At 42.3% G+C, this 14,297-nt stretch overlaps 2 protein-coding genes across 2 annotated transcripts; one reads left to right on the top strand and one right to left on the bottom strand.

Annotated features, from left to right (window-relative positions):
- The first annotated feature begins 216 nt into the window (after positions 1-216).
- LOC120300820 (olfactory receptor 52M1-like) lies at positions 217-1,169 on the top strand. The gene has a single exon (XM_039327332.1). The coding sequence runs from the start codon at positions 255-257 to the stop codon at positions 1,167-1,169; it is 915 nt and encodes a 304-aa protein (XP_039183266.1). The 5' UTR covers positions 217-254.
- Positions 1,170-4,386: 3,217 nt separating this feature from the next.
- On the bottom strand, positions 4,387-5,485 carry LOC120300829 (putative olfactory receptor 52P1). The gene has a single exon (XM_039327337.1). The coding sequence runs from the start codon at positions 5,483-5,485 to the stop codon at positions 4,538-4,540; it is 948 nt and encodes a 315-aa protein (XP_039183271.1). The 3' UTR covers positions 4,387-4,537.
- Between the last annotated feature and the right edge of the window lie 8,812 nt (positions 5,486-14,297).

Raw genomic sequence — 14,297 nt, 5'->3', positions numbered from 1 at the left:
TTAATTTAGACTTGGTTTTCCCCTTCATTTTAACTTGTTTTAAAAATTGTATTATGTTTTTATTATAGTTCGCTACCTGGAATTTCATTGGTTAGGTAGGTAGTGATATAATTTTTTTAATCAGGCAATAAAATAAATAAAACTTTACATATTCATGTTTCCAACTGCAGGAATGATGGTCTGCCCTGGAATGTGTTGATGATATGACCTCTGCTTTCTACAACACCTGTCTCAGCCCCTCTAGCTTCTTACTCATGGGCATTCCTCATCTGGAAGCAGTCCATGCATGGCTGTCCATCCCGTTTGGCTCCCTGTACATTATGGCAGTGCTAGGGAACTGCACCATCTTCTTCATCATCAAGGCAGAGCCCAGCCTCCACCAGCCCATGTATCTCTTCCTTTCCATGCTGGCTGTCACTGACTTAGTGCTCTCCTCCTCTGCTCTGCCCAAGCTGCTAGCCATCTTCTGGTTTAACAGCAAAGAGATTGGCTTCCACTCATGCCTCCTGCAGATGTTCACCATTCATTCTTTTGCCACTGTTGAATCAGGGATTTTTCTGGCTATGGCTTATGACCGTTATGTGGCAATATGTACCCCACTGAGACATAAGGCCATTTTAACCCATTCAACTGTTGTTAAGATTGGAGTGGCAGCTGTCTTGAGAGGCTTCCTCTATATCTCACCTCTCCCTTTGCTTGTGAGGAGACTGACTCATTATCATACCAACATCATCGCACACTCTTATTGTGAGCACATGGCTGTGGTGATGCTTTCCTGTGATGACACCTCCATCAGCAACATCTATGGAATGGCAATTGGCTTTCTGGTCCTCATCATTGATTCCCTGGGCATTGGTCTGTCTTACGTCTTGATCCTCCGGGCAGTGATGAATTTAGACACAGCAGAGGCCCGGCTCAAATCTTTTAGCACTTGTAGCTCCCACATTTGTGCTATCTTAGTTTTCTACATCCCCATAGCCGTCTCCTCCCTGACCCACAGATTTGGCCATCAGGTGTCTCCTCCGACTCATATTCTTCTGGCCAACTTCTACCTCATCTTTCCCCCTGTCTTAAATCCCATTGTTTATACTGTCCGCTCTCAAGTAATGCAGAGGAAGTTAGTCAAGATGCTATCCTGGGCCCAGAGGCTAATCAGAGGCCGTTTGTGAGCTTTTTAGAAAGGGTTTTTTTTTTATCTGAAGCACTTTGTCTATGAATTTGCTTGATCAACAGTTAGCTAAAAACCTTCTCTGATACTTACCCGAAGAAGCTAAAGAGGCTGACCATAAACACTTCAATTAAAAGAAGTGTTAGTCTAATTAGCCAACTGTGGCTTTATTACAATGCTGAACAATTTTGCAAAGGGCCCATTACCTGGAACAAGGAAAGGGAACTGGACTTTTAGCTTAAACTGTGACCAAGAGTATCCAAGCAAAGATCCAGAGGTAAAGAACTCATTATTAACATACTAAAAAGCATATCCAGGGGTGGAGAGCTTACTAATTAAATGCACACACACACTCCTATGCGTATGTCTTTAGTAAATTAGGAAGAAATGAAGAAATGTCAGAAAATTCTGATGTGTATATACTGTAGCAATAGAGATTGGACAACCATTTGTCTGAAATGGTATAAAGTTTCCTGCCTAAGCAGGGGGTGGACTAGAAGTCCTCCAAGGTCCTTTCCAACTCTTGTTATTCTATTCTATTCTATTCTATTCTATTCTATTCTATTCTATTCTATTCTATTCTATTCTATTCATAGCATGTGGACTTATATACTGCTTCACAGTGCTTTACAGCTCTCTCTAAACAGAGTCAGCACATTGCCCTCAACAATCTGGGTCCTCATTTTACCGACCTTGGAAGGATGGAAGGCTGAGCCAGTGAGATTTGAACTGCCGAACTGCTGGCAGTCAGCACTCAGTAGTATTAGCCCGCAATACTACGTTCTAATCACTGTGCCACCACGGTGGTTTTAATGCTATATGTGGTTTTAATGCTATAAAACAGACTGATGAATACCAGCAGGCATGTTTGATTTGGACTTGAGTTCCAAGTGTACTTATCTGTAATTCTGTACAGAAATAAAGTGTTGAACCTCGGTTTCCTGTCTCAGCATGATTATTGGCTCAAATTATGCCAGATAAAAGGAACCCAGTTTTGGACTGGGCCAATACACACAAGATGATTTCCTTGATTAGTCAGTAAAGCAGGTGCCTGGAGTAGCTTTAAGTCTTTTGAAGAAGCAAATTGCACTATAAAACCTGATGCTGTTTTTAAAATTGGTTAGTTGAAAATCTAGCTCCTTTGAGTTTCCTATTTCCAAGGTCATAGTGAGCTTCACGTTGGTGCATTGTGGAATTGCAATGCTAGAACTTTGCAATGCCAATACCATCATTCTGTTCAGGAAGGGCTTTGCCTTAGTGTACTGGGAGTTGTAGTCCCATATGGCACCAGACTGTCTTTGGATCATGAATGCAAAAGACAAAACAGGATTGATATGAGGCTTCAGAAATTGACCTGTTTTGGATCTCCCATAAAATTCAAAACCACTTAAATCCTTTTGAGGTGGGGCTCAGGGCCAAGTGAGTGGGACTACCACACAGATGGGGAAAGTTGGTTATTTTAGGGTAAAAGTTTGACATTTAGTTTCGGTAATTGAATTGTGGTATGCCAGGTTTAGGTGTGCTACTCAATTTCCATAGAGCTCCTCTCTCAGGGTGGCAAAAGATCTCAGTAATTCTGATCCCCCGGTCCCAAATGCAATGGGTTTTGCAAGCAATGGATCAAATTTCTACAGTGCAAAGGTCAAGAGATGATGCCAATAACATTAAATCACATCTGCCTGAGGAAATGGCATGGCTGAATAAATGGATTCTCCTTCCCCTCACCGCCCATCCCCAGAAATGTGCTCAGTGGAGATTTCATTGTTCAATTTTTAGCAATTGCAGAGTTGCCAAATGAGTCAGAATGGTGGGTGCAACCATGCAGTGGAAATCCTGCCTCTTTTTTAATGTCCATTGCATGTAAAACAGTTGGGACTTCAATTATGGGCACACTAGCAAGGGACAGGCAAAGAAACCTCCTTTCCTGTTTTTGTCCCCATTGCATCTGCCTCTGAGCCTGGAGCCACTAACGGGTGTTTGCTCCGACCCCAGGATCTGTAGCCATGGGTTGTCTCTTTGTCAACCATAATGTTCCTGCTTTCCCTCAGGATAGACACTGTGCTGCCCAGCTGCTGGGCTTGCATTGGGTCCTCCTGCAGCAAGGGAGTGCTCTCCTGTAGCCTTCTGTCACCCTCCCTAAGCATTGGGAGGCATAGAAGGATAGGTGGCAGGAAGGAAGCCCAGCACGAGGGAGATCTTTATTTTTGGATCACACAGTCTAACAATGTTCCAAGTGATGAACACCAAACTTGTCCCAGCTGCTTCCAGTCCTGGAGCCTCAAAGAGTTCATTAGAAACAAGAATGTTCAGAGTGTTTAGCAGCTGCTGCCATCTTGTCTATCCCTTATCTTTTGTGTCTTCCGGCAAGAAAGTGAATCCATAGTCAGCCTAACCAAGATTGGTCAAAGACAGGAGTGTATGGAACTAAATGGTAATAACCAGATCAATGCTTCAACAGAGCCTCTGCACTTGATTCAGTAATTGTCCTGACTTTCCCTTCCTCAGCTTGTAACAGGCACCCTTCAATTATATTGTAGCAGTAACACTCCGGGTTCTCAGCTGACATGGGAAAATTAACCAGATGGCACCACCTTGGGAAAGACTAACCCAGACAAGGTGTCCTATTAGCATTAACAGAGACTGAGGCAATACCAATTATTTTAGATTTTATTTTTTATCCTGTCTTTATACACACACACACACACACACACACACACACAATTCAAAGTGATGAACATACAATACACTGCCCTTTCCCTATGTTTCCCATAACACCACCTCCCTTTCCCTATGTTTCCCATAACAACCCTGGGAGAGGGTTGAAATGAAGGAGAGTTACTGGCCCAAAGTCATCCGTCCAGTGTTCATGCCAAGGCAAGACTAGAACTCACCCTCTCCTGGTTTTTAGGCAGCATTTTCACCAATATGCCAAACTGGCTCTTACTTTTTAATTTAATTTTGCATAATCATTTAATGAAACAGAGATAATGCAATTTTACAGCTCAGTCCATTCTACAATAGTATACCATCAACACTTGTCCTTTAGACAGCTTAATTGTTTGCAAATCTTTGATAGAAGGATCTTTTGAATCCAGCTGCATTGTTTCATCCTCCAGGTTTGTTGGAAGATTTAGTAGCTGAATGTAAAAGCTTTCTGTTAGATCTGAAGTTTCAAAGTTTTCTGAGGACAAGAAAGATCTGAAAGGCAGGTGATTGAAGAGAAAGACCAGTAAATATGCTAAGTTGTAGGCCAAACCTGGAGTTTCTCTAAGGTATTCTTCAGCAAATGACATGAATATTAACATTTAAACATGAACATCTAACACCTGTAAGATGTCTTTCTCACCTCTTGACTTCTAACAATTGGAATCAAGACTCAAATCGTGTTGTAAAGAATGGCTTTAGCATTTGCTGGCGGAGTTGCTTGGTTTTCATGCCATAGATAATGGGATTCAGCATGGGGGGCACCAGAATATATAGATCAGCCAACAAGATATGGATATGTGCAGGAATATTGTGTCCCCAGCGCTGAGTGTAAAAGGAGAAAAGGGCAGGCGTGTAGAAGATCAGGATGACACAGATGTGGGAGCCACAAGTACTAAAGGATTTCTGCCGGGCTTCTTTGGAGGAAAGTCCCTGGACTGTTCTGAGAATGAGCACATAGGAGATAGCAATGAAAACTGAATCTGAGCCCACCACAAAGGTGGCTGCTGTGATCCCATATATGTTGTTGGGTGTTGTATTTCCATAGGCCAGCTTTACCACAGCCATGTGCTCACAGTAGGAATGGGCAATGACATTAGGCCCACAATATGGGAGATGGCTCACCATGCAGGTCAAGGGGGTCATGAACCCAATGCCCCTCATGAAGGCTGCACATCCAATCTTAGCAATGACAGAACTGGTGAGGATGGTAGTGTAACGCAAGGGGGCACAGATCGCTACAAAGCGATCAAAGGCCATGGCGAGCAGCACACCCGACTCCACAGCTGAGAAGCCGTGAATGAAGAACATCTGGATCACACAAGCTTTGAAGCCAATTGTATGGGAGTGGAGCCAGAAGATACCCAGGATCTTGGGCACAGTGGAGGTGGTCAATATCAAGTCAAGGACAGCTAACATGCAAAGGAAATAATACATGGGCAAGTGAAGGCTAGGTTCCCTTCTGACCACAAAGAGGATGGTGATGTTCCCCACCAAAGACACCAAATATATGGAGCAGAAGGGGAAGGCAATCCAAAACTGGGCACTTTCTAGGCCTGGAATCCCCATTAGGAAAAAAAAAGAGACACCTCTTGATTGATTGTAACAGGACATGACATCTAACTGGCTTCAGCAACCATTTCACTACCTGCAACAGAGACAAGATGGTCAGAGAAAGTGACACATTAGTGAAATTGCAAAATCTTTGCAGTTGGAGAAGTCCCTTCCAGGGAGTGCCATCAACCCTTTTCTTTCCCAATATTCGCAGTCCTTGAAAATTTTATTTTAAAATTCCTCATGACTTATTATAATTGGGATTGGCTTCTACATTATACATGTATTCTGGTGGTTTGTTCTGTTGGCTGAATCTTGTCACATAGATTATTAAAATACACAAGATTAAGAAAATTTCAAGGGACTAAAGCAGCATACTTTTGCTGGGAACATTCAGCTCAGAAAGGGAAGGGCACTCTAATCCTGAAGGAGCTGGCCATGCTGGGACCAGTAGGTTGACCCTAATTCCATAAAGTCTCATATACATGTATATGCACATACCCACATTCCCACAAGGAATATTTCTGTAGATAGTTGAGATGATTCCATCACATTCTTAAGGGATTGATCAAAAAAGTCTATCCAACTTAGAAGCTCCTATATTCTGATTGGTTACGGTTTCTCTCAAGATATTGATGCCTTCTAGAAACATAGAAGGAACACGTGCATACAATGAAAAAGTGTTGTTTGTGTGTGTGTGTGTGCACTTGTATTGTATGCCATAGAAGGAAAAGAAAATAAACCTGGCACAACTTCTTCAGGACCCTGCAGTAGCAAAGAGATTTGCACGTTGGAGAGAAAGTCAGGGAAGCCGACAGTCCAATGAGTTTAGGGGGACGTCATTATTGCAATTTCCTTTCCTTTCCTTCTTTCCTTTTACTTTTCCTTTCCTTTCCTTTCCTTCCTTCCTTCCTTCCTTCCTTCCTTCCTTCCTTCCTTCCTTCCTTCCTTCCTTCCTTCCTTCCTTCCTTCCTTCCTTCCAATGTCAGGATGATCAGCACTGTAGGAGGAAAGCCGGGTGAGGCTATAACAGCTCCAACTCAGGAGGAGTCTGGGAGCTCCTTTTCCAACTAACTCATTTTATTAAAAGGTAGAAACTTTCACAAACTGTACCTCACTTCATCAGATATGTGGAGGGACTGAATTAATGTAGGGTTTAATTTGGAATGGGGAAGGGAAGGAGAGGAGAGGAAGATAAGTAAGTTATGGAGATTTACATTCTATGGGTGATAGTTTACAATACCCTTATTAATTGTACAGACTACAGTTGTAGTACATTAGGAACTTATCGTATCAGTAGTAACTCTTTCTGAATCTCCAGATAGATTTAACCAATGTTTCTCAATATTGGCAACATTTAGATGTGTGAATTTTAGTTCCCAAATTCCCTAGCAATTTAAACCCTAAAATCTAGGCAGCCTCCGAGTGAACCCCCATGCACCAGAATGGCATAGTATCAGCAAAAGCTGTTGTTTTGTCAGTACTTTAGAAATTCTACTTTAAAAATCAACTTCAATTATATGTAATTAAATTGGACATGACTAGCGCTACCACCACCCATAAGCCCTGGACAAATCCTCATCCAGCAAGGGGGCTAGGAGGAGTGGGGCACGTTGGGCTGATCACATCTAGCACAACTTCTGACCAAACCCCTAGTGTGACTGAAGCCACTCAGGCTGATCCCCTCCGTCCACCTACAATTACTCACCATCACCCTTCCAGGCCTTAGCTTTTGCACCCCTCTAGTGCCAGATTCAATTACCACAATGCATTTCTTGCACAACATGACTGTCAACTCTATTATCAGACCCACAGCTAAGTACATCATGCTTACCTGGAGCTTGTTCCTGGGTCACAGGCAGGGTTCTGTAGACGTACACATTAAACCTGCCACAAACAGACTGGGAGGAAGAGGGTGCCTTAATAGTGTGGCTCCGATACCTGTGGGATCAGTAATCTCCATGCATTGCAGGAGAGAATACCCTGACTGAAATCAACATGTCTGCTAACTAATGCAGGAAGGAATACATATGCAGAAGGGAACAATAATGCAGAAGGAAATCCAGAAGGCAATACAAATCCCTGTAGGTTGGTATACAGCAAATTTTGGGAAAACCCAGAGGATGCAATGGATTTGTTGGAAATCTTGAGAAATGTAAATATGGATTTTTTCAGGCTCTTTGCTTCACACTAAACTACATGCTTTATAGTGTTTATTATAACAACATCATCATTTGTTTGTATGCCTCTTGCTCCCCCTCTCATCTGTTTTATAAGGTCACTTAGAGTTGACAGCAATTTGATGGCACATAATCATTCAATCAATTTGATCATGCTCTAAAAAGCGAAGAGGCACCCAAATCACTCCAAACAGAAAGAAAGACTTGCTTTCAAGCTACAAATGTAGAACCAACAATATTCTTTTCTCCAGTTTTCTTGTCTACAGTGATATGTTTGTTTTACATAGCTTTCACCCAGGAAACCCCACACTTTCTCAGCCAGAAGAAGGGCTTATCAACTTGGGTTGAGTCAAGATGCATTTTCAGATGCCTTCTGATGCCTCTGTAGGCATTTCCTCAACATACCTGACCTAGTTACTCAGTTCACCCATTCACTGAGTGTACACAATACATTGAATGAACCAAATAGGCCCACTTTGCAGAAAACAGATTGCCAAGGTTAACATCTGCCAAACTAAGAAATGATGTCTGTGGTCATTGGGCCTGTAATTGGCCTAGTTAAAGAGGTTGTGTGAATTCAGCCATGAAGTCTTGGGTCTAAGATTTCTGGGAGCTGAGCAATATCTCTTCCAAAAGGGGGCAGGTCATAGCTCTGAATGTGTTTTCATGAGATCAGGTGGCACAAGATGGTTGTTGATAGGCAAAGATAATTTACTGGTGGATTTGCATGTACAGCATTTATCCATATCAGTTAGAGAAACAGGCACAGGCTAACAGCCACCTCAAAGTACTTCATTTCTGTCCTTTAGTGGGCAGAAAAATACAATCACAGTGTCATAAATGTCATATACAGTTGGAAGGTACATTTTAGTCCAGCACTCAGCAATGTGCAGGAAAACCATCAAGCAAATATTGATATGCCCTGATTCACTCTTGTTACAATTTTATTCTGCAAGTTAAATCTGGCTTCCAGTACACTTCTGGATGCAACTCAAGTGCTAGTATTTACTTACAAAGCCCTTCATAGCTTAATATATTTAAAAACCACTCAGAATTCAGCTCTCAATTTTCCTTCTGACAAGCTTTTCTGGATTAGAAAAAAAACCATTTCTGGATTTCCCTCTCCATCTGCTCCATGTATTTCATTTTTGTAGGCCCTGACTGGGAACTGCATCATCTTTTTTGTCAACAAGATGGACTAAACTCTCCACACCATTATGCATTATTTCCTTTCTATGCTGGCACTTTTGGACCTGGGTTTATTCTTTGCCTCTTGCCCACCATCCTGAGGTCCTGTGGTTCAACCACTGTGTAAACCATTTTGATGCCCGCTTGATCCAGTTATTTCTTCATCCATGCCTTTGCCATTGATAAATCTGATATTTTACTTGTCCTTTGATTGCTTGGTAGTTGTCCATAATGTTTTTAGATACACAAATATTTTGACCAATAAAACCATTATCAAGTTTGGGATGGGAGCAGATTTATCATTGGTCTATCCCAGTGGTTCTCAACCTTTTTAATGCTGCGACCCCAACGGTCGTAAGTCGAGGACTACCCAACCGGTCATAAGTCGAGGACTACCCAACCAGTCATAAGTCGAGGACTTTCCCTGCCTGGGAGCGCCGCGCATGCGTGATGCCGCTCCCTGCACCGGCCGAGGCGTAGCTGGCAAGTGGTAGAGACGGCCGACCACCAGCTGGGCCACCAGCTGGCCCAGCCCAAGGGAGATAAGGCACCTACCGGGCCCCATGCGCGCCAGCAGCCCTCCCTGCACCCGCCGGCCTCCCACCTCCCACCTCTGGCCCTCTTTTACTTACATTTTTAGTAGTTGCTCAGCAAGGAGGGGTGGAAACTTCCAGACAGCTCACCTTCGCTGCAGACAACTTGCAGAACCGTTTGCAGAATCGGACTTTTGGCGGGTTCAGCAGGGCAGAGACAACCTGGACAATTCCTATTGGCTTTTGAAAGCCAATAGAATTAGACTCTATTCAAGAGAGTCTATTCTATTGGCTTTCAAAAGCCAATAGAATAAAAGGGAGTAGCACAGCCAAGGAAAAGGGAGAAAAATGGTGGACTGCGTTGTTTGGCAACCCCTGTGAAATGGTCATTCGACCCCAAATGAGGTCCCAACCCACAGGTTGAGAACCACTGGTCTATCCTATCGTATTAGGATCCATCTTATTAAGGTAGTTGGAATATGGAAGAATAAATGTCCTTTCCTATTCTGGGTTTGTATTCAGATCTCCTAAAGGCGGTTCATTTAGATAGGATGATTCTTAACTGAAAAAAACTATAGTATATGAGCTTTAGGTCCCATATGAAATGTTCTTTATGTTTACCTATGAGGAGTTGCAATTCAAGGTTTATACTTAGCAATTGGGAAACAGTCTAACCAAAACAGATGGAACTCTTCATTGCCATGATTTGGAAGCTCTAATTCTGCTGATATAACCTAGAATTGCATTCCTTTCTTTCATGTATCTTACCCTGTGGAACCATATAGGGATTGAAATTGACTTCTATTCCAAAACAGTTGTCACTAGTACCATTATCATGCTAGCTATTATGGTTCTCTGCAATCATCTTCTCCAGTACCTCTTTCTGACTCCCCATTTGGACTTACTACTGATGAGCACTCTCTGAGCATCATTTGGAGCCAATTTTGGAAAGAAAGAGAAGAAGATCGCCAATAGCAAAGTGGCTAGACTTAGGAACTGATGATCATGGCGAAAATCTATCTAGGTGGTCAATGAGAGTAAATATAAACTTGATGTCATATAATCAATCAAGATTCCACCTAATTATCATATTATCTAGCTCATACCTTTGTAATCAATATATGCTTTGCTGAGGATCAAGAAATGTCTACAGCATTCCCAGAATCTACTAGGATGTTCTCTGGCAAAGCCAGAGATCAGTCTGGTCTGACAACACTGTTCATGATTAGTCCATGCTGACTCTTGGTAAGCACCATTTGTCCTCAAGGGACCTCCTGATTTGCTTAAGAAACGCCCATGCCTTGATGCCAGACTGACTGGCTATGGCTGGCTGGATCTTCTTTTTCTCCTTTCTGAACATGAACATCTACCCTCTTCCAGTCATTAGGCATGTCATCACTTCTGGGATTCCTCAGATATTTAAAGCTTTGGCCAGATTGAATTAGCCAGAAAATTCCTGCACTATCTTCCTTGAACACCTAGTGTGAAAGTAGTACAAGCACATCATTCAGACATAAGAAGCTCATAAACACGGATAGAGCAGCCTGCTCAACCCAGCTGGGGAAACAACTCCTGTGGCTACCAGAATTGGGTGATGGAGCAACCTGACTGCTCTCATTAAGGAGTTTGAACTCACAAAGCCATATTAATGTATGGCTTTGCAAAGGCCAAAACTGTTTTGCCCCAACAAAGGCTAGAATAAAGATCTGCTAGGATTTTCAATGGCATCAGGTTCATCCACAAAAGTAAAGTGAAAGTAATTATGCAGTTTGTTCCTTTTAGGTGATGCCATTTCATTTGCCTTCTTCAAACCTTCTTCTCCCCTGTGAATGAGCAACTTCACTTTCCCCAGTCTGCTGCTTCCCAGAATATTGGTCTATTGCCATGGCTTGGGGGGGGGGCTCAGGGAAGCCATCCTGCTGAGGAAGGCTGTGCCATCAGGCAAGTTTCCTAAAAAGAGCACTTCCATATTTTGAGTGGAGGTGGGGCCAGCTGAGGTACAGTGGTATACAGTAGAAGAAGATTCAGAGTGACCTCAAGAAGCCACACACATACAGACCTTATATAAAATTTGAAGAAATTATGTTGCACCTAGAGGAAGAAGATGAATTCAAAGAAACAGAAGGGGAAGAAAGGAAGAAGAAGAAGGAAGGAGGGAAGGAAGGAATTCCTTGAATAAAGAAAAGAGAGTTCCTGCCATAGGTATTCATTCAGGATGGCTCTGTTCCAAACCCTCATGTTGGCTGTGAAGAAGGACTTAAGGCCATGTAAGTTCTATTTGGGATCCCTGGCATGTTTCTTAAAGCCCACTCTATTCTTCTCATGCTTGCACACAGATGCAAACAATTGTAAGACAGAAGGAAGAGCTTTGGGGCTATCCTAGGCTTACCAACAATAAAATGAAAGCTCTGAAAACTTATATAGCTGCTCATCTGTTAATTCTGGGTGCCTCCCAATCAAAAGTTAAAACAGCACATATGAAATCATATTAAAACTATAAAATTAAACAGAGTGAAACATTAAAAACAACAAAGACCAGTCAAAGTTCTATTGTACAATTATCTAATCTTCTCTCAGTACTTGGAGGAAGACCCAGATTTTTGATGCTATAGGCAAGCATGTCATGTCATGTCATGTCATGCCATGCCATGCCATGCCATGTAGGGCTTTAAAGGTGATGACCAACACCTTGAATTGCACCCAATTCAGAAAGAAACTGGAAGCCAGAGCAGCTCTTGCAACTGAGGTGTTACATGGGCAAACCCAGGAGCCTATTACTGTGTACACTGCTACATTCTGGACCAATTGAAATCTGTGATGCACAGAAATATAACAGTCCAGGCATGCACATCTCTGTGTAGGATTCCTTTTTCCTTGTGAGGAACTTTACACCCACTTGACCACAGTTTCAGCCCTTTATCTAGTCTAGTAAGATCATTTTGAAGTTTACTTCTGTCCTTGCCTACTCAACTTTGCATGCTTTCATCCATAGCCCTACAAAATCCAGTCTATTTTTCTTAGAAAGGTGGAGTTCACTACCCGAGGCACTAAAACCTTTTTCGAACACAAAGTCCATCAGTTGCAACCAGCTCACAAACAATCAAAAAACTTTATCCAGAAAGATGCAGTGTGCAGGAAAACCAGTTAAACCATTCTTGAGAGATGGCTTACTTGTCTTTTTCTTCAAAACCTTTGGAGATGGAGAATCCACACCCTCCAGACTTTCCCTGTTCCTCTATTGTACAGTACAGATCTTTCCATCAGAAAGTTTTATACCTGTTTAAACTAACTGGGAAAGATTGAGGGCAATAGAAGAAGGGGAAGACAGAGAATGAGGTTGCTGGATGGAGTCACTGAAGCAGTAGGTGTGAGCTTAAATGGACTCCAGAAGATGGTAGAGGACAGGAAGACCTGGAGGAACGTTGTCCATGGGGTCGCGATGGGTCAGACATGACTTCGCAACTAATAACAACAACAAAACTAACTCTGCAGTCACTATTTATATCCATTTGCTTCTCATCCTTGTTTCTATGCTAATACGACTTCATTTATTTTAAAATACTTATAGAGATGGCTCCACATGACATAAAGAAGGAGATCAAGAGCCCAGTATTCTCTTCAAGTCAAAGAAAGTTTGTTGGTATTTCAGCCATGCAGCTACTGCATTACTGAATGAATGTGATTATAAAGGACTTATAAAGGTGCAATGCATGACTCCATTTAGCAGGAAATATGTACACAACACCTACCCCATAAATGGTTAAATTCACAAAACAAAGAGAACAGGCCTTTGGAAGAAGAAGAACCAACTGATTGTCTACCAGCCACTGTACCTGTAAAATGTTACGCTCATTTAGAATGGCTGAAGGTTGCAGAATAGATGATGCGATATTGGAGAAGGAGCAGTTTCAGAAAGAGCAGTTTGCTTTGTGGTGGGGGAGAGAGAGAGAAGACTGCTGGTTGCAATCAGTGAGAACAGAGAAATGAACTATTGAACTTGGATGTAGAGATCCATTCTGAAGTTGTGAGAGAGTCTGTGGAGATCCATTCTGAAGTGGTGGAAGAATCAGTCAGTTCATATTTTCCCTGATGGATAAAGGCTTCTATATCAGAATTAGGGAGTCAGTTCTTTAAGTCAGGGGTCAGTTCAGCCTTGAAGCACACTAGGCAGGGGCAGAATAACAGGGAAAGTCCCATGAGGAACTTCCTGCTGTCCAGCTTTGGTCTCTGAACGCTCTCTATAGATTCACATGCAGCTGATTCCAGGAGACTCCCAAAGGGACGCTGTATCTTGAAGGTCTATAAGCCCTCTTCTGTTTTTTAGACAAAGGCAGAGACTGGCTGGCAGGGATTTGGCTGATCATGAACAGGTGTTTTCTGAGCTCCAACACATCAGTTTGCTCCTGTAAGGAGGGGCACCTGCCACTAAGATGCTGCAAAAGAGGAAACTCTGTGTGATACGTGTGACAGTTGAGTTCTGAAGTGTGAACAGATCCAGCCAAAATTGATTCCTGCAGTTTTGTTCTCCAAAGGCTGCATTACAAATTGGGTCTGGATACATGAAGGAGCAGCAGCTGAAAATGCAAAGGTATCACATGAGAATGTTTTTAGGGATGCAGCATTCTGTCTTGATCCTTCAGCTTGTCTGCTGCATAAACTTTGAGCATTCCAGCCAATTCTAGGGAAGTATGGATCTCTCCTCAGATGATTTCTACCCTAACATTTGGGTCTAGTGAGTCACATTTGGGGTGCTTCTGGGAATACATCATTTTAACCATTGCTTTATTTGTGTCTCTTATGCTCTAGTATTTTTTAAAGAGACCCCTTTGGTTGGCTTTCCATAATTTTGCTAATTTGTATTTGTTGGTGCATGTCCCCAGGAAGATAGTAAAGTATATACAAAACTGTTGTATATTATGCTTGCTTTCATTATAACTCCTAAAGCAAGATGTGTAAAAATGTGCATTAAAT

Source organism: Crotalus tigris, unplaced genomic scaffold (assembly GCF_016545835.1).
Source record: "Crotalus tigris isolate CLP2741 ecotype Arizona unplaced genomic scaffold, ASM1654583v1 scf7180000024359.8030256, whole genome shotgun sequence".
NCBI lineage: Eukaryota > Metazoa > Chordata > Lepidosauria > Squamata > Viperidae > Crotalus > Crotalus tigris.
Note: the sequence above shows the minus strand (reverse complement) of the source record. Positions and strands in the feature narration are given on the sequence as shown.